At 43.0% G+C, this 27,780-nt stretch overlaps 1 protein-coding gene across 22 annotated transcripts in view; it reads right to left on the bottom strand.

The window, feature by feature from the left end:
* The window catches only part of ADGRL3 (adhesion G protein-coupled receptor L3), a 493,993-nt gene that overhangs the window by 14,300 nt on the left and 451,913 nt on the right, over positions 1-27,780 (bottom strand). For 15 of the 22 annotated variants that reach the window (XM_077177050.1, XM_077177036.1, XM_077177042.1 and 12 more), the window contains 4 exons: positions 24,286-24,454; positions 21,405-21,530; positions 18,719-18,815; positions 3,090-3,218 (listed from right to left, as the gene is read on the bottom strand). In XM_077177050.1, the coding sequence (XP_077033165.1) occupies positions 3,090-3,218; positions 18,719-18,815; positions 21,405-21,530; positions 24,286-24,454 (521 nt within the window). The remainder of the gene's footprint in view (positions 1-3,089; positions 3,219-18,718; positions 18,816-21,404; positions 21,531-24,285; positions 24,455-27,780) is intronic. The other 7 variants (XM_077177053.1, XM_077177051.1, XM_077177052.1 and 4 more) reach the window with 1 other exon arrangement.

Below are 27,780 nucleotides of genomic sequence, written 5' to 3'. Positions count from 1 at the left end.
AAGTCTAAAGCTGGTAACGGTCATGCTTGAAAAGACAGGCACTGTCAATGTTACTTCCAAAGTCTTAAAATGAATGGCTTTACTTACTGTTAGGTATAATAACCCCTGGTAGCTGAAACTGAATTCTGTTTCCTTGCTAAAAATGTTTTGCCGTCCATCTTTTGCAACAGTGCTTTGTAAGAGTATGACTTTGCTCATCATGGGGCTGCTGGCATTTTACAAACTTTGGCCAGTCTGATTTTTACTTTAACCAAACATATGGCAAACTACATGGACTTGGCAAAAAAAGAAACAAACAAAAAAAAAGAGGAATAGTAGTTTGAATAATGGCACTGCTAAAGGAAACTATTAAGAAAGGCTTAAAACAAGAAAAGTCAGAGAGTAAGATGAAGAGGCAGTGATAATGCTCAGCTTCCCACTCCTCAGCTGTCTGTTGGATTTTTAGTACAGCTTGCTAATGGTCATTAATGCTTGTGGACACCTTCTCTCAAAATTAATTCTGACCAAAGGTGTTGGGATGTTTCCTGCTTTGGAGAGACTGAGTCAGCGTATGTACCACAGCTTCCAATGACAGTGAGCACTTGGCCCCTCACCTACCTCCTCCTCCCTCTACACTCTGTGTCCTATCAAGGAATTGCTAAAGTCACTGGAATTTGGCCTTTTATGGTCTGATTCCCCACCTCTTTTCAAGGGTAATTTTTAGAACTTCCTGTCCCTGGTGATTGCCTGCCACAGATGTGGCAGCTTTGGCTTAAGCAGAGACAGTATTTTAAAAGATGTATCTGGGGAGGGGAAAAGAAACAGGTGGACCAGATCAGTCCCTTGTTCCTTAGGGTGTCCTGCCCCATCCATGGCCAGCACCAGAAGTGGTAAATGAATGTGCAAAAAAAAAAGTCACGGCCTTAGTGATGTGGAATGAGTTAGTTGGATGCTGTTAGCTTACAATGCCTCACTGCACACCAGCCACAGCCAAGGCACACCCAGAGATGATGACAGCATCTACTTTTACAATGCACTCTCCTGGCTTTAGCATTCCTGCTGGTGCAGCATCCCCAGAGGGTCACCAAGACCACTAGGCCTGGTTGGTTTTTCTACCCTTCATTTCTGCCACAGGATCTCCTAATATTTACAGTTTGTAATTGTCCAGGGACCTAATCAGTTTGAAAACTAATAGCTATAGCAGTTGTGTGGTCATTAATTAACTCACAGCCTCCTGAAAACAATGGGTTAGGTTCTGCTCCTTCTGAAGTCAATGGCAAAGCTCCAGAAGCTTAAATGGGACCAGGGTGGTCCCATTCTCTTTCTTCACCTCCCATGGATGAAGCCTGGACAGGTTTCTCTGTTACTTATCTAACTGTGTTGAACAGAATAGCACTTGCAAAAAAATTATGCTGTTTTTGTGTAATAACATTCTGTTAGCTCAGGTAACTGTATCAGATTCTAGTATTAAAAATTTGAAGACCATAAAATTATTAAAATAAATGTAACACACATTTATGCCCATATTGCCTGGGCAGAAGCACCCAGACCTGAACATCAGGATTCCTCTTAAGGTGAATGCTGACCCAGCATTACCTGTTGCCATTTGATTTAAAAGACTCCCATACCTCAAGGTTATCATGCAAGAAACTAGTCAGAACATCAAAGCTCATTTCCACATTTGCAGTACACTGAAAATCTTAAAATTCAGAGCATTTCATGTTTAACAGCAGCCCCTTTTCAAAAAAGCATTCTTGGAAACAAATTTATTGCACAAAGTTAGCATAGTTTAGGGAATTAATAAACAGGAAAAAGGTCAAACACATGTGCTTTCCTTGTGCTTTGAATGCAAATACCCTACTGATACAGTTCAACATCTATTTTCTGTCATAAACAACATGCTGCCATAGAGTACAAAGGGGGCTTTCCTGCTTGCATTATAACCATCTGTCCTGGGTTGACTACTCTGAACCAGGACACCATCATTATTTTCCCTCTCTTAGATATCCTTTACTGGGAAGTGATGCCTTCATTGAGAGCGGAGAGCTGACAGAGTGCTGGCACACTTGCACTGGAATGCAGTGCTACTCTGCAGTGATTCAGCCACCTTACAAGGAAGACCAAAAAAAACTCCCATGGAAAGGGCAGAGCAGGATGGAGCCACAAAGAGACAGGAGCTGTCAGAGCTCCACACTCCCCATCTCCTCCTCAAGCCCTACTTAAACACATCTGCCTCTCCCTCACAGAAGCACCAGGACATCAGCTTACAAACATTGTCCCTTCCCACAGAAGCCAGAGCAAACATGTAGGTAACAAGAGAGTGATTTCCATAGCAGAAACCTCCATTAGGTACAACTGACTCTGCCTGTCTCTTTTCTGTTGCCAAAAGGAGGATATCAAATATTATCTAGATTCACTACACCTTCTTTCGATTATTTTTTCCCCCTAACAACACAGATAAAATGTATAAATGCAAACGGCAAAACATTTCTTATCTCAGCTCTGCTCTTTGGAGCTGGCCTACAATTCTTGCTTCAAGTGTCATTTTTCTTAAGAGATCAAGGGCAGTTTTGTTTTATTTTGCATTTTACTCCCTGTGCAAACCAGCACACTGCTGGCCACATTTCTGCAGGCCATTTCAAATGAGAGCAGCTTTGGTGGCAAAGGCCAGTTTAGCTTCACTTACCTTCAGTGGTGTTCCTGTTTCTGAAATGAATGGTTTAACAAGGAAATGCGCTGACAACAAAGAGAGGAATGGATGTGTCTGACAAAACACACACACACACACAAGTCCAAAACAATACAAAAGCAAGGAGACTGAAAAAAAAAATCAAAATCAAAATACTGTGAATGCTTTGAGTAAAACTGACAAAAATCTTTCAAAGTGAATTGGATTGCTCATGGAAAAATAGCATCTGGAAGATGGAAAGATGCATTGAAATGAAAGGGAGGGGAGAGGATCTTTTTTTTGTGCCCAGTTCCAAAAAAAAAAGTGTGTGTGCGTGGGGAGAGAAAAAGTAAAAGGAAGAAAAAAAAGAAAGAAATGGGCCAAAATAAGCCACAGAAAATGGAATTCTCACTAGAAAAATTAGAGAGAAACTCCAGCACACCTTGTGCGTTGTACATGCTGACAGAAGGGTTGTTATAGACCGCCGATTCCCCGAGCAATGTATTATAAGGGTTGTTAGTGCCATGAGGACGAAGCAGAGCATTGGTTATAAGATGATTAGCCATGGCTCCTGGAGCAGCCCGATAGAAAGACAGAGAAAAAAAACAACAAAAAAGGTCAATCAGGCAAATGTGGTATTAAAAAAAAGGGAAAAAGAACATTCAGAATGACAACAGTTGAAATAGTCCTGATTACAAGCAGCCAGCTAATTAGACTCGGAAAACTGTATGCCACTAAAGCAGAACAGATGTTACTGACGATGCACAAATCCAAACCAACGCAAAAGAAAATGTATCAGAAAGCGGATAAGCTACATTTATGGTGGTTCCCCAGTTGCTCGGAGTGTAAGCAAGGCTGCGCCCACATGCTTGCTACAAAGAAAGAAAGGAAGATGGCAGCCTACACAATGTGGGGGGAAAAACTCTCCGGAAAGTGCCAAATGAATAAAAAAAATATATATATAATGACTAACAGACAACAGCACATTCAACTCCCACTATGTGCTAGGATCTCTTTTGCCAGACCTTCGCAACACATCTAAATCAAAAAAGCAGAATTGAAGAGAAAGGATGGAGAATGCAGCCTCTCCAAAGGCTCTCAGCATTTCTCAGACAGCAGCTGTTTCTCATGTCTAAGAGGGCAAGTTTCACTTCAGCTACTTCTCTGATATCACCATCAAGAGCATCCACAACCACCTGAATCCATCCTGGAAGGTGAGAGCACTACAGCTCTGCCAGGCATTTCTATCAGGAACGAGAGTGGCCATGAAGTGCATGTCTCAAGGCTTTCTGTGTGCCCCACAAACACCTTGTTTCACCACTCCAGCACCTCTTTGCTGCTGTTTCCAAGCACTCAGCCAACAGTTGTCCTTTGATCTTTGGTTTATCCCTTGGAGATGCAGCCTCTGGACCTCTGCTTTTTGGGATCATCATGGCTTGGCAGGTGGCTGCAATTCCTATTGCAGGCATCAATCCAGCAAGCAAAGTCTCCCCCTACTTTTCAGCTAACCTACAGGATGAAAAACCCTTAAGCCCTTGCTCTGAACCTCGTCTAATCTCCAGAGACATGACAGAATAAAAAAAACATGCCCTTCAGGGCCATTCCTACTAAGTTCTAGAGCAGGAAGGATGTCCATGGTTTTTAACCTCCAGGACTAAACTGTAAAGACAAAACCTTCCCACCAGGAAAGTAAGTCATCAGGGGGGCAACTAGAGCTAGTTAGCACAGGACTGTCAGAGGGCTCAGATGACCTGGCTGTCACCAACATTTGATAGCCTCAACCCAAAGAAGTAACTGAAAAGCCAATCCTCAAAACCAGGAACCCTTTCAGGAATGCTTTTACCAGTGTCTGAGGCATGGAGACCCCATTTGCCTCTTTTAGGTGTGGAGGTGGCCCTGTGCTGAGCTGAAGGCTGTCTTTGTGGGGCATGTAGGGCACTGGGTACAATCACTTTGGATGGAGTTGCTGAGGATATATAAGCCCTGAGGACCTCTGGCTAGTAGAAATCCCCTTAGCAGGGAGTTCTCTGAAAGCTCACACCTACTTATTATTTACAGAAAGGCAAAAACTGGCCAAACCTCAGGCTAGGTGGAGGCTGCTGTGCTTGTATGCAGGCCTGGGATGACATTTCCCCATGTCTCTGCAGGTAGAGGAGGGAGCAGACAGTTTCTTGCCTCTCCCCCATCATCCCCCAGCACTTCCCAGCCCCAGGCATATGGCATTAGCAGGTCACTGAATCGGTCTTTTGAGCACAGGACAAAGTAGAAGGCAGTGTTTTATGGGGGCTGCATGCCAGGGAGGCTCCTCGACACATGCAGCTGGAAAAAAACAACTTGTTTTCTCTCACCTGATATTTTTGTCTATGCTGATGGAAAGCAAGATGAGCTGCTGTGTTTGAAAATAAGGAAACAAAGCTGTCTCCTGTAAGAAAACATTATATGAACGCTTAACTAAGTAACCTTGAATGTAACTAATAGGTAAACGAGTCAATTCTTTCTTTCTGGTAATGTGTTTTCTCTCAATCTCACATTCATCTGGCATGAGGGACTGTAGGAACAATTTCTCTTCTTGTGCTAGTTTTATACCAGTAAGCACTAAGGCCATTAAAATTGTTTCTGATTTCATCCCACTCTTAATCAAGCCAGGCCATAAAAGATTCAAAAAGGGGCTCACTTTTATACAAGTAATGAGAAAGTCCAGAGTTAATGTCAGCCATAAACTCAGAAGTGATATAAACCTCCCATCTGAGATTTAACCCAATCTCCAACTCAGTCCCTATGAGAATTGATATGAAAAATATATCCATGGTGGGCTTTTGAGCAGTTTAGCTCGAGGTGTCTTTAAATGCCAACTGCTAGAAATATATCCATGGCCTGATCTTGTCTAGTGAGCCCCAGCAGGCAGGAACAAGCTGATCCCACCATGGCTGGGCAGGAGAAGCTGTTTTGCATGGGGGGTGCTTCGGATTGGGACAAGAAAGAAGGGATCTGTGTAAGCACTTAAATGTAGGTAGGTTTTGCTGGCTGACATTTGCCAACGTGGTGGGCTCTGGAATGAGCTGAATTCACACAAATATGGCTCTTTCAGACAACTTTTAATACATATCCATGATTCTGACTACAAACTTGGCAAAAAAAAAGTTGAAAATACAGAATAAGTAAGTAATTTTTGCTCTCATGTGTGTAAAAGATAGGGCTTGGTACTACAGCCACCCATTCCTGTATGCAGCAACTGAGCAAAAATACTCCATCTTCTGCTTTCCTCTCCCTTGATTTCTTAAAGATTTTAATTTACTGTTCAAAGATTTAATTTACTGTTCAAAATGCCACTTTCAGGGGCAGTGCTGAGTAAGTCTCCTGGTGCAAATCCAAAACAAACCCTCTAGCTAACATGTTCAGATATCTTTCAATACTTTCAGAGTATTGAAAGTATTGAAGAAAGTATTTCAGAACCTAATAAGCACTCTGCAGCTTAGGTTCCTACCATGATGAACTGTCAAACTTCTTACTCTGTGCAGGACATGATAAAAGTAACTTTGGCATCTTAAATACAAAATTCCATGTACCCTGTATTCATAAATTTGGGTTCTTGTTTCTTACTATCTGCTCCTGAGTTGCAAAATTCCCAGCCTAAAAGGGTGCTGAGAGAAGATTGCATCCAGGGTCCAAAAAGGCCACAGTTAAAGCTTTTCATAAAACAGTAATACACCAAAAAAAACCCCAAAACAAAAAAAACAAAACAAAACAAAACAAAACAAAAAAAAAAGCCCAGCAAACCTCTCATTATTTGGTTTCTCTTTCCCAGGAGAAAAAATGAAAAATGTAATACCAGACATACATTTAAGTATCATCCTGGCTTTTTCATACCACTTTATCATTGCTATAGCAACCAACGGGACTATTAGGAAGAGCGGATTAGGGCTGCAGATGAGGCAGGAGCAGAAGGAGCAGGTAGACTATGGAACTATGACCTCATTTGCATGAAAATAGCCTTGGTAATAGAAAGCCAACAAAACCCCAATAAAGTAGGCATGGGATCATAGCAGGATGCTCTCCCAAAACACCATGGGGGACAGCAAGGAGGGTTATTCTGCAGTCCTGTGCGTGGGTGTGCATCACTGGGGCTGCAATTACAAAGGTCACTGCATGTCCAGGGGCCCAAAAACCAGAAAGATCAGGGCTGCAAGTGCCTGTTGACCACCTGGAATCTCCTCCCTGTCAGAGCACTCTTGGGAAGGGATCCCTGGCAGCTGTCAGGCCCAGCATTGGTGATGTGCCTAATGTCTTCAGCAGGCACCAGTAATCATCACTTACTTTTATTTGTTCACTTACTGCTGGATCCTCAGCTCTCAGCATCTGTGGTGCAACACAGACCCCTCCCAGCAAACCCCATGGCTCTGTGTCATCCTTGCTTTCCTACATTCCAGCAATAGCAGCCCCTATATGAATCCCTCCTTTGCCATCTGCTGCACCACCTAAGCCCAGCCCACAGCCACCACTCTTTATTTAGTTAGGGAAACTGCCTCCTATCCAGCTGTGCTGAATCGCCTCCAGTTCTGCTAGTCAAAGGCACCCCACTGAAAGCAAATGCATTCTGTCTCCAAACCCCTATCATGCTGTATACGTGTGGGGGCATGGAAAAAAGATGGGTTCAAACCCATAGGTTCACCTTTTTTTACAGCATGATGATATCATCAGAACCAGCAAACATTTAACAGCAGAACTCACACCTCTACAAAAATGGTCCCTGCAATCACATTGGTCCAACTACAGTCCCAAGTCTCCTTGTTTCCACTGGTATTCAACCAGAGTTCAGAGCAAAACACAGCTACCAGGTCAGCTCTAATATCCAAAATTACATTTAAATTTGGGTTTCTGGAAAGGCCAGTGCTCAGTTCAAGGCTTCCTGAGGCTAGATTTCCTCAAGTGAAGGATTTGCAGGCTGTGATCACAAGTAGAAAGAAATGATGGTCTTTCAGAAGGCAAGTATTTGCTGGTTAACATACAGATGCTCCTGCTCCTCTCACAGCACCAGTGATCCTCATGATCCAAGCACCACAGGTCCAGCTGTACTGGATTTAAAAGGCCAGGAGAAGCCATGGCCTGTGCTCAGGGTGCAGGGGGAGATCTGGGGGGTTGCACTTTTGACTTGCAAACTAAGAAAAACTGTTAGGAAAACCAACCAGGACAAAGAAGATAAAAATCCCACAAGTTTTAACATCACTGTAATCAGACACAAAGGATTCAGATAGCGACACTTAGCTGCTTTCTGTGGCTATGAAAGTAGGTATTATTTTAATGACAGTATGCAACCAAATGGAACCTTTTTCTTTCCTTTCTAAGGCAGAAATTGATGTCTTTGATGCAGGACAACACTGAATGCAGAGATAATTTTTTGGAAGAGACTTGTGTAATGACTGTATGGGAAAACTGCACCTTGTTAAACACAAGTGTGGTTTATTCACTCACTGAAAGCAAAGGATGAAAATTATGATGAGAAGCACATGTTGCCAGACTCTAGACTGCATCACTCAGGAATAAAATTCAAAAAATTTCTTGTGGGCAGCTGGCTGACAAAGCCACACAGGTTACCTTGAATCATCTGCATAGTCTACCCAGCTGGAAGGGAAATGGATTCAACTGCTCCTCCAGATTTTCTGAATAATACTGTTACTCACCACAGCTCTGCCTGGCTGAAAGGGTTTGAGCAGCACTGCAGGGATCATCTGTCTGCATAGGCAACACCACCACCATGTATCTTCCTTGACTTCTGGTCTTTTCAATTTCATACCGAAATATTTTTGGTATGTGCATTTTAGCAGGGGATTGGAGAGACTCCCCCACTGCTGAGCAGATGTGACAGAAGAGCAGTTTTGCTGAGAAAGGAGAATGGACTAGCTTACAAATTTAATTGGGTGAACTATTCAATGCTTTAAAAATGTCCATACAAAATCAGTATTTTCCAAATTAAATGTTTTCACTTTTTGTTCCAGAAGAGTGGCTGGTATAAAAGCTGACTTTGACTTTTTGTATTATTTCAACTTTTTATTAGAGTAGAAACAGAAATAATTTAGAAAAAGCACATCTGCGTCATAACAAAATGTTTCATTGCCTCTGACCCAGCAATTCCAAAATGTAGATTTTCTTGGGCTTTTTTTGTTTGTTTCAGGAGGAATTACATGTACTGCTGTGTTTTCAATCAATCTCAGTCCTGTTTCCTCCCAGTTTTGCCAGCAATATGGCTCCCTTTCCACTAGGTAAGGGCACAGTGCTGTACTCCTGGCTGTTCTGACCCCTGGAACACCCAACTTATCTTGTGGTTCACATCCACCATAAACCAGGTCCCTCAGCTTCTTGCATGTCATGTCTTTGACTTCAGACTGCCCTGCAGAGAACATGGACCATTCCCTGAAGGTAGAACAGTTCCTGAGCTATCAGGGGACATGATTTAGCTTGGACACAAATGATGTGGTAAGAGCTCAGTCTTCCTCTAAGTGTCCACTAAAACAACCCCATAACACACTCTGCCTTACCCAAAGTGCAGTGAACAGCTCAGACTTGAGTGTCACTGGAATGGCCTCTCTGCAGTGATTTCAGTTTGTAAATTCTGGCTGGTTTTATACTTCACTCACTATTACCTTATTCCATTTTGCTCCCAGGGAAACAAAAGTAGGTTTTTAGGAGTCAAAGCTCTAGTTTTCTTTGAGACTTTCCTCACCAGCACTGTGTTCTTTTCTACAGGTAGAGCTTTCAAGTATTTAATGAATCCCGGTCTTCCATGTGTTCAAAATCTGTTCTAACAATAAATGCAATTATGACAAGCAAATTCACACATATTTGCTGGAGGACAACAGGTATTTTCAGTATTTTTCCAACTTCCTTCCAACAAATGCTCTGACATTTAGATTTATCAAGCTCTGTTCTTATCATAGCCAACAGGATTCAGTTAATAAACTTCAATAAACTTCCCTATTAAATTTCTCTCAAATAGGTTTGTTGTCACTTGCAGCATCTAATCTATTCATTGTGAAGCTATTAATACTGACTGCAGTGAAATGGAGTTTCAGCAAATGAGGTTGTTAAGCTCTGGGCCATCTTCTGCCACATGAAACATCCCATGCTTTTATGCAGAGACAGGGGAGTGAAAGTATTTCTTTGTCTCTTTTTTCCCCTTCCTTTCTTTGGCAATGATTTCAGATGACAAACCTTTGCTGGATTATAATCTGCAGGCCATGTTCAAAACACACAGCTAGTCCACATCCATTTATAAGTAGTTGCTCGCTTGTTAATAACTTTTTCACTGCTTGGAGCAGAAACATTGTTCCAGGATGGGACATTTCTTTATACCACCACTACCCTTCACAAGGGTTTACACCACATTGTATCTCAACTATACAAACATGCATTATCCCTCATTGTTCCTGTTCATGATTACTTCTCACTAAACCTGAGGCCTCACCCAAGATGTGCAGAGAGCCCTGCCTGTGGTGAAAACTGGACCATGCTTCCAGGAATCTATAAAAGCAGCTATGCCTTCTTCCTGCCTCCTTCACAGTCACCATATTAAGCCTGCTCTGCAGCAATACTCTGCCAGATCTAATACTCCCCAAAGCCTGCTCTGATTTCAGAAATTGCCTTGCCCTTACTTTTCCTCTTTAAAGCTGATCCACCTAATGACTGAACTTCCAATTATATGGCTGTCAATCCTAAAATCAAAGCCAGTTCATAATATCTCCCAGAGGAAGAATGTCATGTCACTCACTGAAATCACTGCGACAAATCTCAGCTAACTCAGTCCCAGGCAGCAGAGAGGCAAAATAAACCAGGAGAATATCAACAATGGGATTAATTTTGCACATAGGCAGAAATAAGAGTTAAACTCCCTAAGTTTTGATCCTTGATGCAGAAAATCATAATTTTTCTAGCATAAAATGTACAGCTGATTGAGAAGGGGGGGGGAGGGAGATAAAAAACACCAGAACCAATTTGCTAGTCCAAAAGGCTGATGACTTTCCCTTACAATGAGAAAATATTCCTCTGCTGTCACCTACTTGGAACTTCTCTTTACTTCATATGTGATTATCAGGATGGGTCATTTTGAGGCCAGTTGCTGACATTTAGCCAAACCAACAGTTGCTTAACAGGGTTGCAGACATTTTTGGCTTACAAACAGCAATCCCTTGTGACAGAACTGGTGCAATGGCACGTGGATTACCCCCTCCAAATACACCCTCCATCTGGGCAGTGGGTCCCAGGAAGGGGTATCCATGGGGTCAAGGGAGGGTAAGTGTCTATGTAGGGAACAAGAGGGAACAGAAGCAGCAGAAGGGCAGGGAGGGAGGGGTGAAACCAAAGAGCTTCATTAGGAAAATGCCTAACGGTGGTGGGGAGATGGAGAGGTAAAGGAACAGCCTCCTGCAGTGGGTAGACTGGAAGTTTTGAAGTTGTGATATAAATGGACTATGCTATTTCTTTTGCAGGCTGTCCCTGGAGGTGTGAGCACTAGCACAAGCATCCTGGGTGCTGGGACAGTGAGCACCCTTGAACACCAATCTGCCCAGTGAAGAGTAGGATTTGAGCAGCTGTGGATGGATGAGATGCTGGAAAACAGGCCACAGGCTGCCTTTGGATTAGCAGGGAAGTGCTGTCATGGTGCTTCTTACCCCCTGATTTCCACCAAACAACCAGCAACCATGGTGCTTCTTACCCCCTGATTTCCACCAAACAACCACCACCTCCAAAAACCCCTTTTTCAAGTAGCAGCCTTGACTTAAAAAAAAAATTAGAAACTGAGCATCTAATCATATTCCCGGGGGGGAAGAGACTGGCACTGCTGCTGCTGTTTGTGGCTAAACCAGAGACCTTCAGGCTGCAAGACTGATGGACCCCTTGAAACACAGAATAAATTTCCCAGGACTAAGGGCTTTGCAATGTGAAGGGTGATGCTCAAGGGCAAGGACTGCTGCATCCCTCAGGTTCATGCAGCAGGTTGCCCCTGCCAACTCAGCAATGGTCAGCACAGACAACATTAGGCACTGACACCTCTCAGCACTCTGCACAAAGGGACAGGTTGGGGGGAGAGTGCCTTGTTTTAGAGTTGAAGCAATGACAGTGAGGAAGTGAGATTTGCACATTGACAGATGATGGTCTCTGAATGGCCACTGAGGCTGGTGTCCCTGCCAAAGGTCACCACAGGTTCAGCTTTGAGAATTCCTCTGCATTTACATCCATCAAACCCTGAGCATGACTGAAAACCCAGCTGTGCAGTGATGGTACTCACAAAACCAGAGTGTCTGCAGAAGATGGACACTTTTCTTTAGCCCAATTGTTTTTGAGTTGTTAAGTGCTCAGAAACCAAGAATAATGTGCATTTTTATATCCATGAATATTTTGGTGAGTTCCCTTCAAGTATCTACAGATGCATTCATGAACAAGGAGAGCAACTGCAGGCACCTTGGACATCCTGTGAGTTGTCTGCACTAAAACTGCTTACCCAAGAACCACAACTGGAACAAGAAATAATGGGGAGAAAAGTGACCATTAACACTGCTGCCAACATGCATGTTCATATCGCCCAGAACTCATTAATTTAAAATGTCTAAGTCCCCACACCCTAAAATGATCTCTCTGAAAGAAATTACAAGAGTAACAGGAAAAACTGGGGCACTGTTTGCTGCCAACTGTAAAAGAATATAACAAATGCAAAGAAAATTGAGGAAGTATCTATTCTCTAATATCTTCAAGCCACAAGAAAAGCCATAGGTGTTGAAGTACGTAAAAAGTGTGTAGACAGACTGTGATGGATGGTGGTGTCCTCTGAATATCCTATCAAGATGAGCAGAGGCACTTCCACCTCTCCTAGAACTTGGCTATTTGTTTTACATGCAACATAAATTTAGCAGAAATCTCTGTCACACTGGTCACATGAATCCATCAAGGAGCAAACAAGCATCTTGAGAAAGGCTGATGCATGACAACAGTAGCACTTCCAATGTCCAAATTTCCACCTTCTCTCTGCTTTATCTAGGCAGCAAAGGGTCAGCACTGGCAAATGGGTTATAATGAGCAGCAATCACACTTTGAAGTGTACCAAGCATGGGGTTTGAGATCCCTGGGGAATCCAAATTCTGCTCCTTTCTTTTCTTTTCTTTTTTCTTTCTTTTTTCTTTTCCTTCCTCCCCTGCTTGCCTGTGCTTTTTACCAAACCAAATTCCACCCTGTTTTCACCACTGTATTGGCCAGTTATGTCCACACCATGGCACCCACCACCCCTGCACACAGCTGAACTGAAACTTCTTGATCTTGCAGCACTGAGACACATTCAGCAGCCCTCATCTCTCAGCAGAAAGGGCAGATTTGGTGACCAAAACCTGACTTATTGCACTGTCTCAGGGCTAACCTATACCTCCTGTCTTCCAGAGTGACAGTCTCCTACCAAAGGAAGAATTTAACCTCCTACCTGTGTTTTCTAAATAACTGCTTCTGAAAAATGCAGGAAAGTAAATCCACCTGAAAACAATTCTGCAACACACACAGCTGTCCCTGCTGAATTCATAGTGCAGATACAATTTCAGCCTGGAAGTCACAGCTTAATTATATTTTTGGGTGGGTGGAAGGAATTTGATGGGAGATTTCATTTAGGAAACAATCAGGTCTCGGTTGGGCTAGAAATCAGGATATTAATGTTCTTCATTTTAATTTTCCTCTCTGACTCAGATTCCCACTGTTTGAATTTGAGCTCAATTTGTTCTGTTCATTATGAAGAAATCCACATGAATTTGACATTAAACTGCTTACCTCTGAAAACAGTAGCAATAATTTCCCTTTTTCCTGTGTGTGTTTCAGATTAAGTCTTTGTGGTTGACATAAAAACACAGAGGAGAAATAATAAAGCAAAGGGAAATCAAGTATTTATTCTGGAACGCTACCCAGAAGAGGAAACATGCAACAGCACTTATGCATTGGGAAGAAAAGCAAGGGGGAGTGACAAACAGTACCCTCATTTCCATATCCCATTTCAGCCCATTTGCATGGCAGCAAACAGGGAATGAACACAGCTTTCCTAGGCTGTTGTGCAAATACTGGGGATCCGAGGGCTTTGTGATGACCCTGATGAGGTTTGCTGGCAAGGGCCTTCTCCCTCATGAATGGACCCTTAGGGCCACAAGGATGAATTTGTGTTCAAGACTTACCATCCTTCAGGAAGAGCTGCCAGGGGTCCTGAGCTCCCATCTGCAACAGCTTTTGAGGTCCTTACGGCCCCCACCATAGGCCTTGGTGATCTCAATGAGATCCACCAGGAGGCCACAGCCCTGTTGGCTCTGGGCACCCAGCCCTTGCCTTGTGTCTGCCACCTGCCTGGATCTTGGACCTGCCTTGTAGCTCACCTTCCAGCCCTTTCTCTGCCAGTATCTCCTGGTGGTCTGGACCAGGTTCATCCTCTCACCTTGTCCAGGGCTCCTGCCTTAATGCCCTGTGGCACAATGGACCATCACTGAGGGTTTGGGCTGTGCTTGACTCTCCCTCAGCTCCCAGGTGCTGTCCCTCATGACACAACTCTGCTCTTACAGCTCCCTGCTGTTTCTTTTCTTTCACACGACTGGAGCAGCAGGAAGTGCCTCCAGGGCACCTCCACGGATGAGGGTGGTGGGGATGGTGAGCAGTACTTTGGGGGTGGACAGACATAAAGCATACATAATCTCCAAAAGACAAGAGTGTACATACTCCTGTTTCTATACCAGGACTGCTACTGGGATAAACTATTAGATTTGCTGTCTAGTTTATAAACTAAGAGTCAGTGCATTACAGCAGGAGAACAGCACTTGACCCAACAAAACACACTTCTGGAGCAGTTTCTATTCTCTGTGAAATCTGGTGGCTTTACCCCCAGCCCAGTTATTTCTCTGAAGAGGAAAAAACTATGTGCTAACTTGAGTTGATATACACAACTCTATCTGAGCATTTTCCTTTTACAAAACACTGCCTTGCACCAGTGACACAGTCCTTTGTCTCTGCTGCTCTTGAGCCTCACCAAAACAAGGAACAGGCCCTTCTTGAACAGATAACTTCCACTTTTCCTCTGAAAAAAAACAATCACAGCTTGAAAACCTGAAGAGTAACAAAGTACCGCATAGTTCATAAAGATTTTTTCCTCACCCAGTTGTCTCATATCCAAAGGGAGACAGTAATTACTGTATTGCCTCTCACCTAAGACATGGATAAAAATAGGCTGGTGTCACATTGCTGTTTCGTGCTATGACTGCTTGTTTGCAAGGCTGGCTGAGCTATCCCAGAGCTTTCTGACATGAACACTCCAAAGGTGCCCACAGACCCATCCCTCACTATCCTGAGGTGGTCAGCTGGATGCACCCAAAGCTCAGGCAAGCTCTGTTGCTTCTCCTTCATACATTCCACTTTTGAGCCTGCAAAGCACTCAACTCCAGCAAACAGTCCATCCTACAGGCACTCTTTTTGCACTACTTTTCCAGCACTGCATCCAAATGCCTGCATTAAGATCACACACCAAACACTCTGCAGGCAAAGGGAAACTTCTTTTTCCTACTTATGAGGTAATCAGCTTGGTTCAGCTTTTACACCTCTGAAGTTTTCAGCACTAGGAAAATAAATGTAGAGCACAGGTTGGATGTGAAATACACAGAAAAAGTATGCAGCCAGACCCAGGGTGTGAAAAATTGGACAGAGTTGCAGAGTGGGAATGCAAGAAGCAGGATTCCCCCTGGATCCTGAAACTGAGACCATGATCATGGGCTGGACAGGCATGCTCTTCATTCAACAGTAAAAAAGGAAACCCAAAGCCAGTTTCTCTTCCCTTCCTCCTGATTTCAGTGGTAAAACAACCCCAAATTCACATCACTACAAAGCTATAATGAGCAGCAAGGGGAAACAAAGGCAGACATACTTTTTATTAATCAATAATTAGATGCTACCTTCAGGAAATAATCTGAAATAGTCTTATATGCCTTAGGACAGAATAAAGTTTTCATGACAGACCACATTACATCAGGCATATTTGGGGTTATGCCTGAAATTCCTGGTGTGATAAATTCGAATAAGTAACATTATGGTCAATTACCTTGGCAGGGAGAGGGGGGGAATCGAAGATAAAAGAGAATATGAAGTTGAAAGAGCCATAAGCAGTGTGTTACCTGCTAAATCAGAAAAGGACATAGCTGTATGTCTAAAGGAGGCATGCACTAACTCAGATACCATATTCCAGATTGATGCCCAGGAGGTTCATGAAAGAAGAAGGGAGGAGATTTCATACAGAAATGCAGGTCATCATAGAGGAAATATGGATAGCTAGAGCACTCTTTCCTGGGATGTTACCAAGTGGCAGGAGGCTGTGAATATGATGAATGGTATCAGGGAAAAAACAGCTTTCAATGAGATAGTACCCCAGTTAGAGGGCTAGTTTCTGCTTCCCCAGCAGCAATGTGAAAACTCAGTGCTAGCCCAGGACATGGAGAAGTGGAGTTAAGCTCCAAGACCTGGATGCTAGGACAATTCTGGAGACAAAGGATCATTTTCTTCCTGTTTTAGAACACAGACTGATCTCTGAAGGCTCTGGGGAAAATGCCAGCACACATAGAATGTTTAACTTGGGATATTACAGATAATTTTGTGCAAGAGGTGTCTAGGCTGGGAGGGCTGGAGTGGGAGTTTTGAACAGGAACAGGACCCTGTTGTGTCAACCTCAGGCAAGGAAAGTTACTGACCATACAGTTCAAGGCTCACATTTGAATCCTCTGAGTCTTAATAGCATGCTTGTAAATAAAACAGTAATGAAACAGCTCCTTTAAAAATGAATATATATGTAAACATTAAGAGTAAGACAAGAACTGTGAAAAACACAGAGCCCCACTGCTCTGTTCTGGCTGCCGTTCTCTGGAGAGTTTTCTCTGTGGAAAGCCCTAAGACCACAAATGTTGCTTTTCAGCTGAAATAAACAGGATAAAGGGAGAAATACCTGGAGAGAATACTATTGATGTCAGGTGTTTTTCCATGTGGAACTGACCACCTGCTGCTTTGGAGATACCATCTCCCATAGACATATTTTTAACCTCCATTTCACAAATACTTCTGTTTACCAGACAAAATCCCCCAAAACCCAACAACAACAAACATTGTGTCTGCCTGTGTAAAAAAGAGGGAGGATGACTGTAGAACTGTAAAACTTACTCAAGTCACTTCAGTGTTCCACCTAAAAGGCTTCCCTTCTAAGACACTTATCAGGCCGTTTCTGTAGCCAGTAGACAGATTCAGGCCCTTCAGGTGATCCACCTCATCCAGTGTTACACAAGGAAAATATCTGGAGGAAACCAGCTTTGAAGATGCTTCCCCTGCCAGTTCATTTCCCAACTGACCTTTAAATAACAGGCACATATTGGAACAGGCTCTCACCACACTGGGATGAATATTGTCCACTTGAAACCTCTTCACTTGTCCCAGTTGACAGACATACTCACCTCTTGGCACAGAAAAAAGTGCACAACCAAAAAAGGAGAGATACCTTTCTTTTGGTAACAAGGCGAGGAGATCCCGTTTGCTAAAACACACCCCGTGGTAACCTCAGCTGCATCAGTGAGCAAATTCAACTTCTGTGCTAACTAGAGGAGCAAACATTTCACGCATAACACATTTTGGTTTGCCACTGACAGGGAGCAGTGGGATGGATGGTTGAGGAAAACAGTGGAACCTTTTTGTGACAACCAATTCCCCCCTCCATTAGACCCCAACTGCTGCTCTGCAGTCTTTAATGCAGAGACAGAGAGAGATATGAGGGCAATGTAGGTGGATAAATCAGGCATTTGCAGTAATGGAATGTTATAGTCAACTTTATTTATGAATCTTCAGTGCAAAGGGAAAATATCCTAGCACAAAAAAGACCAGTGAGTTGAAGAACACTACAGCTCCATGTTACACTGCCTTCCCCTTTTGCACTGATTTGGGCAGTGTGTATAATGCTCAGAGAACAGAATCATGTACCCCTAGTTCCCCCACCACTCAGCACTCAATACTACTCAGCACAGTCAAAATCCTTGAAGCCTATCCTCAGGCAAAACTCATCCCAAAATCAGTGGGAATTCTGTGAGAATAAAGACTGAATAGGAACCCAAGTCCCAACTCAATTCTCAGTAGAGCTTTGCAGACCAACCATCAGGACTGGAAATACGTTTGATTTTCATCATCATGAGAGAAAAGCTAGGCCCAGTAATCCCAATTCTACCCTCTCTTAATTTCAACATCAACTGGACAGATAACATAAAACAGAGTTTGGCATCTGGTTGCTCAGGGTTAATTCATAAAGTAGCTGTATTGAAGAGAAAGGAAACAACCTCTGAGGCTCTTTTTCTGGTATTCTGTTACCGCCGCTTTCCTACAACTCCCTGGAAAACACTTGGTTTAAAAAAGCTGTTCATATTTCTCCTTGTGCCAGACACCACATTTTGTTTGGCATATACATTTCTGATAGCCTTTCCTCCACAGATGTCTATAAAGTTCACATCAGTCAGTTCTTCAAACTAGGTATATTAACACCAACACAGACAATTTTGTTCCAAGCACAGTTTTTCCTTACGCCTATGTTCTGCTGTTCACTTTTGCTTCTGTAAAGATGACAGTATTGCTACATATGCAGGACAATCAGGACTCCTGTGATGCTTAACAGAGGCTGTACAGTGCTGTAATGGCCCATTTTCACTGTCAGCAACGAGGCCTGACACATCAGCAGCTTCTGGCACTAGCAGCTTTCTGAGGGAAAGGGGAGATTTCAACTTAATTTCATGTCTCTCTTTCACTTTTTCTAACTTCCTTCCAGAAATAACAATTCTTGAAAATGCACGTGTAGAAATAAAGAAAGAAAAGAAATAGAAGGCAACAACCACCATAACATCTCCTCCCATTTATCACTGTAACATTTCTTGGGTGGTAGAACAGGGTCCAGTGATGTTTGGGGTGAGGAGGAAAAGGCAGGGGGCAAAGAGGCAACATATTTCAGACTCCTTAAAGCCATCAGAAGAGTTAGAGATATGAAAAACCATTTATAATTACCTCTGTTGAGTGAAGCTGAACTGTTTATATCTCCAGTAATAAAGGAAGACTCGGACTGCTTTCGAACTGTGTCATTCCACATCCTACGAATCCGGCTCTGAAGAGGGATTGAAGCACAGCAGGCAATGAATTTTTAGCAGCTGTAGAGAGGTTTCTTTCTGCCTCACTAAGGATGGCTACTGGCATGTCTAGCTCAGGATGAGACTTGCTTCTAGCCAGCTGTAAGCAAGCAGTTGCTGTTTTGTTGTAACCTGCCTCATGCATGCCAGACCCTGCCAGACTTACTTCACAACACAAATGCCTAGCTCAAAGAAAAAGTGTATAATTGAATTGCTTACATCTTAATTAAAAAAAAAAAATCATGCTTGAGAGAAACTCAGACCCCATGCCAGCTGCAGGGGCACCAAATAATGGAAAAATAACCCACACACAGAAGCACGTGTGCTTCTCATACTCAGACAACTTGTTTCTTATTTTTTATGAAGAGCAACAGAAGACTTGATTTGTATCTTGGTGTCCCTGCATGAACAGAAGTTTTCTATAGCTATTTTCCATCTTGGGGATTTTAGGGGGGCAAAAAAATTCCCACAAATGAATGACTTCTGTTCCCATACTGAAAAATCTGTGATGCTTTTGCCATCTGTGGTATAGCTTCTGCTACTGGCAAAAGTGTCCTGAATATGTTGGCCTTCTGTTTTATTCCTCAAATATGCTGTGAAGTATCTGCCTCTGTGGCATTTACATCACTGTCTCACTCCTCCCCAACCAGACCTTGCAAAATATAAAAAAAATCAGGCAAAAAGCATCTTGTGAGCAGCTCAATCCCAATCCCTGCATGAAGGTGACTGGAGAAACTTCCCAGGTGTCCCAGGGAAACTCTCCCTCACCTCACATCTGTGACTCTGATGGACATTTTCCCTGGCTGTGTGAAAGTGATGGTAGGTGGTCTGGGGGACTAGGATGCCTTTTTCCCCATTGTGACAGACGAAATTTTTCTTAAGTGCCAAAAATCCAGTGGTTTCCATAGTGAGATTTTAGCCATGAGAAATTTACCAAGGCCTAATCATATGGTCCCAGACTGAAAAGTCCTAGATTACTCATTAACCATGGAATAACAACATCTCCTAATAATGCATTAGCCCTCTATAAATGGAAGTACCATGTGACATGAGGCCCATGATCTTTTACAGTAATTATTTTTACCTGGACATTTAATTTATTGTATTTCTCTGACATGATCCATTGTAGATTAATTATACTGCTTTCTAAGTGCTTCTCAGAGAATAAAGGGATCTTTGAAGCTTTTCCTACTCATGGTCTTCTCTATTTAAAGTTAGGAGCCAATGCTTTCAACAACTCAGGCTGATCTCCATCAGCTGTATGAGGTTTCTCCTGGCTACAATAGGCCTTTAGAACTTCTGCAGGCAAAATAATCTTCCTTGGTGCCTCAGACCTCACCTGCTACAAGGGGATTGCTGCCAGAAGGGTCAGCTCACCCTCAAAAGGTTCTCTTGTGCTGGGACTGGTGAGATGGGGGGGACCATTGAAGTCAACCCTTCTTGGAGAGGAGGGCACCAGCACAGCAGCTAAATTTTGTAACACCAGAGGCTTTCAAATCAGCCACCTAAATGCTGCTGGATATTTTGAATTTTGGACATTACTGGGGTTTGATGGCCTGCTGGAGAGAGGTTCTATATTCTATTGCTTTTATTTGCTCTGCATAGCTACCAGTCCTTTGAAAACACCAAAGCAGAGCTTTTGGATGACATCTTGGAAACCACTGAAAATAAATAATGATTTGCTCCAAGACATAAATTGCAAATTAGGTTTTCCTGGAAAGTTATAAGCTGCTATTCACTGCATGTCTTTTATAATTTAATAGTGGAACTGTCATGTATAATTACTTCCATTACTAATACTGAATAAATTTGTGTTTGGTTTCTATTGATTAAGAAATAAGCTTCTTCATTTTATATGAACTCTTCATCCATAAATCTGCATCTCTACACACAAGTTAGCTTCAAAACTGCTAAGTGTGCAAACTACACAAAACCTGAATTTTCAGGTGAACAAAGGCAACAAATCTAGTACCTATCTAGTGAGATAGTCTGACCCCAATGGCTTGCCCTAAGAGGTCTATAAGCTAAGACAAATTGTGTGAGGCACAGAACAGACCAAACCACTGCATGTCAGACAGCCAGCTCTTTCACTGGGAAGTCTGCTACAAGACACTTGTAGCCTTTCAATTCTTTTCACAAGAAAAACACTTGGGGCTTATAGCATCATTCTTGTACATGTTAATAGTTAATAGTGACAACCTTCATCTCATGCTAAAAGGATGTACTGGAACGCAGCACAGCTGACAAAATGCTCCCACCTCCTGCTTCCCATGGAGAGCAGGCAGGACACCTCAGGTGATAACTACCCACCTGCCTCTGGAAGGCAAGTCTGCACATTTATTCCCAACAGAACTATTCAGAAGGTTTTTGGAGAGGCATTTAATTGCCATCACATCTCAGGGGAAACCACTGTGTCAAGTTCAGGTCTGGAAGTGAGGGAAATCTCTGCAGGTGCACTGGGGAGTGGCCTAGGGCAGCTCCTTTGGTGCCAAGAGGAGCTTTCCTTCCAGAATAGCTGGGAAGGGTCTTGGCGTGGCACTGGGACACAGACAAAAAGCGTGGGTTACCTGTGAGCCTGTGGAATATCTTCCAGGTGTCCTTGACCCCGAGGTTTTTCCTGAGCCGATGGAACTGTCTGTACTTTTCCCACTACAGCAATGTGTGCGCAGGCATTTCCCGTACTCCTTACGGACCTGGCCAAGGAAAGAGCGGTGGTGGTAAGCAGGCAGCCCCTCCTCCAGCCCACTGCTTTCTGGTTTTCAACACAGCCCCTGATTCTTCCTCGGTGTTTTGCTGAAACAAAACCTGCTGCAGGGTGTGGGAAAGCAGGCTAGTGCCCCTTGCAGCTGAGCTCCTGGCTGAGGATGCCACAAGGGACTTCAAAGCTGCTTATGGGCACCAGCTGGCTACAGCATCTTCTGAGGCACATCAAAGGAGCATGGGAGAGAGTGCAGGTACACTATTTATGACTGAAAATTAATATTGTTGTAGATTTGATATAAACTAGCATATTGGCTCATCAAGGCACTAAAAGTTACTGCTTCTGGCAGGGGACTAAGAAAGAAGAATTCCAAGAGAAACATATGAAAGCTATTGATTTTTTTATAAAAAAAAAGTTTCTTGCAGTCAAATTGAAATTTGAGGAAACAGTAGAACCAGCAGCATTAGAGATTATATTCCCAATGCTCAGGGATGGCTGGAGCCTGCTTTTCCACAGCACTGTGCAAGCCAATCATGCTTTAAATGGGCATTGCAGTCAAACCCCTGCCACCTCCTTTGCTTCAGAGGAGCTACACTGACTTGTGCCACCACAGGATCTAACCTTCCACCAAGCTTCAGGTGTGACTTTTTATGGGCAGCAATACCCAGAAACCTGATGGGACAGGGCTGAAGGTGAGCAGACTGTACTGAAGAGCCAAAACAGGGTCATGTTACCCACTGACACAAAAAAGCCCCCAAACCATCATGCATGTCCAAAACACCAGTTGAAATTCCTTGAAGCACACGGTTAGCTGTACAATTTTGCCAAACTCTCCACGAGCATTTCACAACTCTGTGAAGCAACTGTTTAAATAGCAAATTACAGCTTTTTTCATTAGGCTCTTCCTTAAGCGCTTGAGACAAACACATACCACAAAGTGCCCAAAGTGCTCGAGTGCCTAATCAATCCTTTGCTGAGAGAAAATAATTCAATTGCTTTAATTAGCCACCCACTGCTTGCCTCTCTGCAGCGCTTTGCCGATTTTCTAGGCCATGATAGATAGGAAAGGAAATTTTTTTTTCTCCTTTTAAATAATACCTCCCTCAGCTCTTAGGTCAGAGAGGTGCATCCACCCTACATCAAGGTACCAGCTGCATTCTCCTTCCCTCTGTGCAGCCGTAAATCAGGAACAATTCCACCGTCATCAGTGGTGATTTAAGGGTGTAAATTGGCCTAAGACAGAAAAGAGAATGGTTCTGTCGTGCTGACTGAGAACCCCATGAGCCAAGGAGGCCGTGGAGCAGTACAGGGAGGCTGGGTTAGGAACTGACCCTTTGCAGGGTGCATTGGAGCTGAGAGGATATACCAGTCAGAAGGGTGCAGAAAAAAAATTCAAACTCCTCACAGAGAAGCACCTGCAGGTTTAATAAGCAATGGTGATGCTTCCTACACTCTTATTATCATCTTGCCTGGAAACTCTCCTGCTGAAAGGTTTGGGATCATCAGCAGGAAGTTGCATCTAGATAAAGCTTTAAAGCTTCTTAAGATGGACAAATTTGAGATGCAACAGCAAGGACAAAACTCTTAACTCCAAAAGTCTTCCTTTGGTTTCAAGAATGCCATTTGCACACAGCTCTGTAGATCCTTACAAAGGCATCACTTGCAGAGCTCACTTTTTATAATTTTGATTATGTTCTCATGGGTCAGATCTCCCTTGCCTGTATAGGAAAATGTGAGTAACAGAGAAGCAGACCTGTGGCTCTCAGATGGAGGACAGAGCTCAACAAGGACCTGACTTTACTCAATAAGCTATTTCACCAGAAGTTACTGGTTACCCTGAGAAACTGGCACCAGTGTATCCACATAAAGTCTTCCCTACTGGTTCAGTAAACTTTTGAAACTAAAATGCAAATTATCAGCAGACATGCACAGAATTGGAGAGCTCTGTATAACAAAATTTAAGTAGAGAACAAAAAGGTTCTTAAAAATACTTATTACTGATTGTCAGAGGCTGTAAATTTGATCTACATAAACACAGAAATTGTATTCTGTTGTGTTTACTTTTTCCCCCTGGAGTTTATCTAAGTTACTCTACTGTTATCTTGCAAATGTTAATTGGGGCATACTTCAATTTCCACCAAGAAGAAGCACTTGCTGTGCTTGCTTTGAGGAAGATTTCCAAAACACCGCATCAGACTCAAGCAATACAAAGGCTAATGAACCACTGCAGAACACAGGTCCTTCACTTCTTAAAAAAGCAGGGGAAGCAGCCCCTATTACATCCCATCAACCCACATATGCTGCCATGGAAAGGGCCAATTTCCTGCAGGGGCTGCAAATGAGGGATGTAAAGCTCCACTTTGCTGTGAGCACTCAGCCCCATGAGCACTTTCTGGATGCTTGTGGATGCTCTCCCCTCTCACACTGGCATGCAAGGAAGGAGAATCTGGCTGACAGCAGGAAAAGCTCTGACAGCAAGACCCTGCAAACTGACAGCTGCCTTCTCCCTTGTCTCTGACACATCTGCCAGGGCCTTGGCTGCTGAAATGCCACTGCCACTGTCCTTGTTAGAACCTCATTCCCCAGCACCTTGCTGGTTTTCCAGTCTAAATACCACCCTTATGAGGTGCACGGAGATAAATCTGTGTGATAGGAATTCAGGGCACACAGACGATACTACGCTGTGGTTGTTAGGCAACAAAACACCTCGTTACCACCTCTCTTGCTGCTGGGAACCATCATCTTACCTTTTTCTGGAGGACACAATGGAAAATGAATATAAACATTCCCTGCAGAGAATTGAATATGGTGAAGAGATACGCCATGATGACTGTGCTTTCATTAATATACATGAGTCCGAATGCCCAGGTCAGTCCTAATAGGCAGAGTAGGGCTATTGCACCTATAACCCAGGACCTGTCAGGAGAAACAAAAAAAAAAAAAAGAAGAAAAAAAGAATGGGATTGGTTTTTCATCTACACAAAAGAAGGCATGTGTCTACAGGCAGGAAGATTTTGCCCCTGCCTGTAGCAAGAAGAAAATAGCATTTCAAAATAAATCATAAGGAGCTTTTGTCTTCAAGCTGAATGCAGTTTACAAATCTTCAAGCTTGAGGAAATACAAGGAAATGGAAGTGTTATGAGCATAGAAATTTATCATAACCAAAGCACATTTGTAACCACAATGTCTCTTTTTTAAATATGTAAAAGCAGTGTGCATGTAAATGACATGTAGATGTTATTTCTGCAAATGGAAGGAAAGAAAATAAACCAAATGAAATGACAACTCTGACTGTCACTTTTTTTAGTGTCCACTGGTTTCACAGGACTGCCAGCTGGATTAGCTTCTTTATTTACACTTAACACCAAGACACATGTATTGCTGCATTTTAGCTAGTCTCCCATATGCCTGTAAGCCAGATAAACAGCTACAGGCAGGTGGGCAAGCTTTTCCTGCTTGCCAGATCCACTCCACACAAGGATGTTCTTTGCAATGCTGCTTCACACTTCTTCCACCCTGCGATGAGGGGAAGTGTGTGTACTCGTACAGGCACTCACACACTACATTTGCTAACGTGGGAGCTGCTGCCACACTTCTGCCTGGAGAAAAGGAGGGGCAATCCTTCTTCACATGGGCTGTAAAACTAAGATTATCACTTGCTCCACCTCAGGAGGGCAGTGGGAGTAGAGGTGTAGTAGAGGTGTGCTTGGCCCCAAATGTGGTTCCAACAAATAGGGGGAGTAGGATGTTTTTGCCTGCTTTCTCCCACTGACTTTCTACCTGGACAACAGAGCTGGGGACATGGGATGGCTGCTGCATCTTAGGGCTTTTGGGTGTTTTCAGGAAAGCTGGAAGCTCTGCTGGGATGGCAGGAGGAGTATTCCATGTTACCCTGCTAAATAACATTTAGTCATCTCCTAAATTACCCTCTCAAAGACTGATCTTCAAACACCAGGACAAAAGAAGAAGTGTGAGAAGCAGTGTAGGGACTCTGTCCTGCTCCTAGCCTAGTTTTCACATGATGTATTACCTACAACTTTAAAGGAAGTGCTGCTGCACAGGGGAGGGAGTCAACTTCTAGCTGGGAAGCAAGCAGCACCTTGAATACCTGTTTGCCTTTTACCTGAAGGCTTTGGTCTTCTTCTGCCATCCCCTGTTACCATTAGGGGCAACATCATGAAAATAAATGCATTGATATTCAATCTTTGCACCCCTGCCTCCCTGTTTAGCCCTTCTATATCCCAAATCAGGCAAGACTGCAGTGAGCCAGCACCTCTGTTTCCTTGTGTGCCCTAAGGCCCCCTGAGGTGCTCCAGGAGGGCTCACAGGGACAAAGACCTGCCTATGTTTCCAAGCCCCTTCAGCCTTGTGGGAATGTGGTCTGGGTTTGGGCATGTTTGGGCTCCCATCTGCTAAGCAGAGCATGGGGCAAGGGGGAGAAAGATGAAGCAACAGCAATTTGGGGGGACAAAGCAGCCCTGCAGAGGTCAGACAGACAATCTCAGCTACAGAGATGCCATGGCAGCTACAGCCTTGAATCCTTTTCCTTTTAGCAGGCCTTGTCACAAACAAAAGCATACGAATGTTGTATTCAAGTCTTTTGTTGTTTGTTTTTTCCCCCTTTAGTTATTAGAATGAAAACACAGCATTAAGTCTTCCACTGAAGTTTATAAAATATGTATTATTTAACCACATGACCAGAAGAGCTCCCTAAGGTAACCACTTATTAAGACAGTTCTTTAAAAATCACTATTATGGACCTAGCAGACCAGAACAGCTCCTTTGAAGCATTTCCAGTCAATCCCACTAATAAATATTTAGCGTGATGCAAATTGAAAATACACTCTCACAATCCTTCAGAAAGGTAGTCACTAGATAAAGTTTACAGCTTTAGTCACTTGGGATATTTTTCTCCCCAAGATTCCACCATCAGTGAGAGCATGCTATTGTCCTAGTTGCATACCAATTAATAAAATACAAATAATTTTCTTTTTCACCAAAAAAAAAAAAAAGAAGAACAAATTAAGTGGAAAACCCCCCATTTTTTCCCCCCCAATTTCCTCTTTTCTCATCCCCAGATAAAAACTTCCTGCATTTCCAGAGTCTTTTCAAAATTATTCCCTGGAAATCAGAAAAGTATCTGCTTTAAAGCACAGCCCATTCTTGAATCTGATTAAAGAGCCTTTGGCTGCAGATGTGTGCAGGAATGAAACAGTTATTTAGTGAAGATATGCTGCCTTCAGTGATGGAAAGGAATCTGTGGGTTAGAAGACCCCCAACAGTGCAAACTGCACGCATTAACAGTGTTGTGCCTCAGAAAACAAGACCTGGTGATAAGAGGATGTGGAGATTACTGCGAATAGCTCCATCCCGAACCCGCAGAAAAAAACAGAGCCAAGCGATGAAAGACAACATGGGAATGATGCTGAAAGGACGAATACAAAGGACTCTTCACCAGAAGAACAAACTGAAAGTCTACTGCAAAGTTGATTTGCTTCTATTTTGTGCTACTGCACATTAATTTTTTGGTTGCAGGAGAAAGAGTGTGGATGCTCTAAGGTAAATAATTCCTAGGCATTTTTGGCTTTCTTCACAGGTTTTTTTTTGTTTTTGTTTTTTTTTTGGTGCAGCTAGAGGTTTTTATCTTGCTCTTTGTACAGACTTGCTGCTGCTTTTCCATAGCTTTTCTTTCCTGTAGTGAAATTTTATTGCAATAAAGAAACAAAAATATCCATTTTTTGGTGCCTTTGAAAATCAGTGGTTTACAATTAGGGACAATTAGGAGGTACTCCAATGAGTAAGGAGCTACCAATGCACACAGATTTGCTTGCACTACTCCCATTAACTAGAAAGGGAATAATGGGGAATAGCAGCCATGCACCTTTTTGAAAATTTGCTTCTGTATTTATGCTGCCATAAAGCAATCCCTGTGACAGAGCACAGTGGACCAGAGGCTACTATTGGTAGAACAAGTCTGTACTACGCAGGATTAAATTGGGAGCTTTCACCCTGAATTTAAGTAACATCCAGTTAAAGAATATAAAGCAAATAAGGTGACAATTGGTTGGCAATACACATGCAGCACATTTACTCTGCACCTTAGCTGTATGCCTGACCACATTCCTGCACAGTTTGCTCTTCTGCCTCAAAAGCGAATGACAGAAGCTTTAATGATTTTTCAATATTGATCTGACAGCTGGTTCATGAGACCACACTGATAAATGAAATTTATCAGCCATTCA

The sequence above is a fragment of the Agelaius phoeniceus genome, chromosome 4 (assembly GCF_051311805.1).
Source record: "Agelaius phoeniceus isolate bAgePho1 chromosome 4, bAgePho1.hap1, whole genome shotgun sequence".
Lineage (NCBI taxonomy): Eukaryota > Metazoa > Chordata > Aves > Passeriformes > Icteridae > Agelaius > Agelaius phoeniceus.
This window is presented reverse-complemented; position numbering and strand designations above follow the sequence as displayed.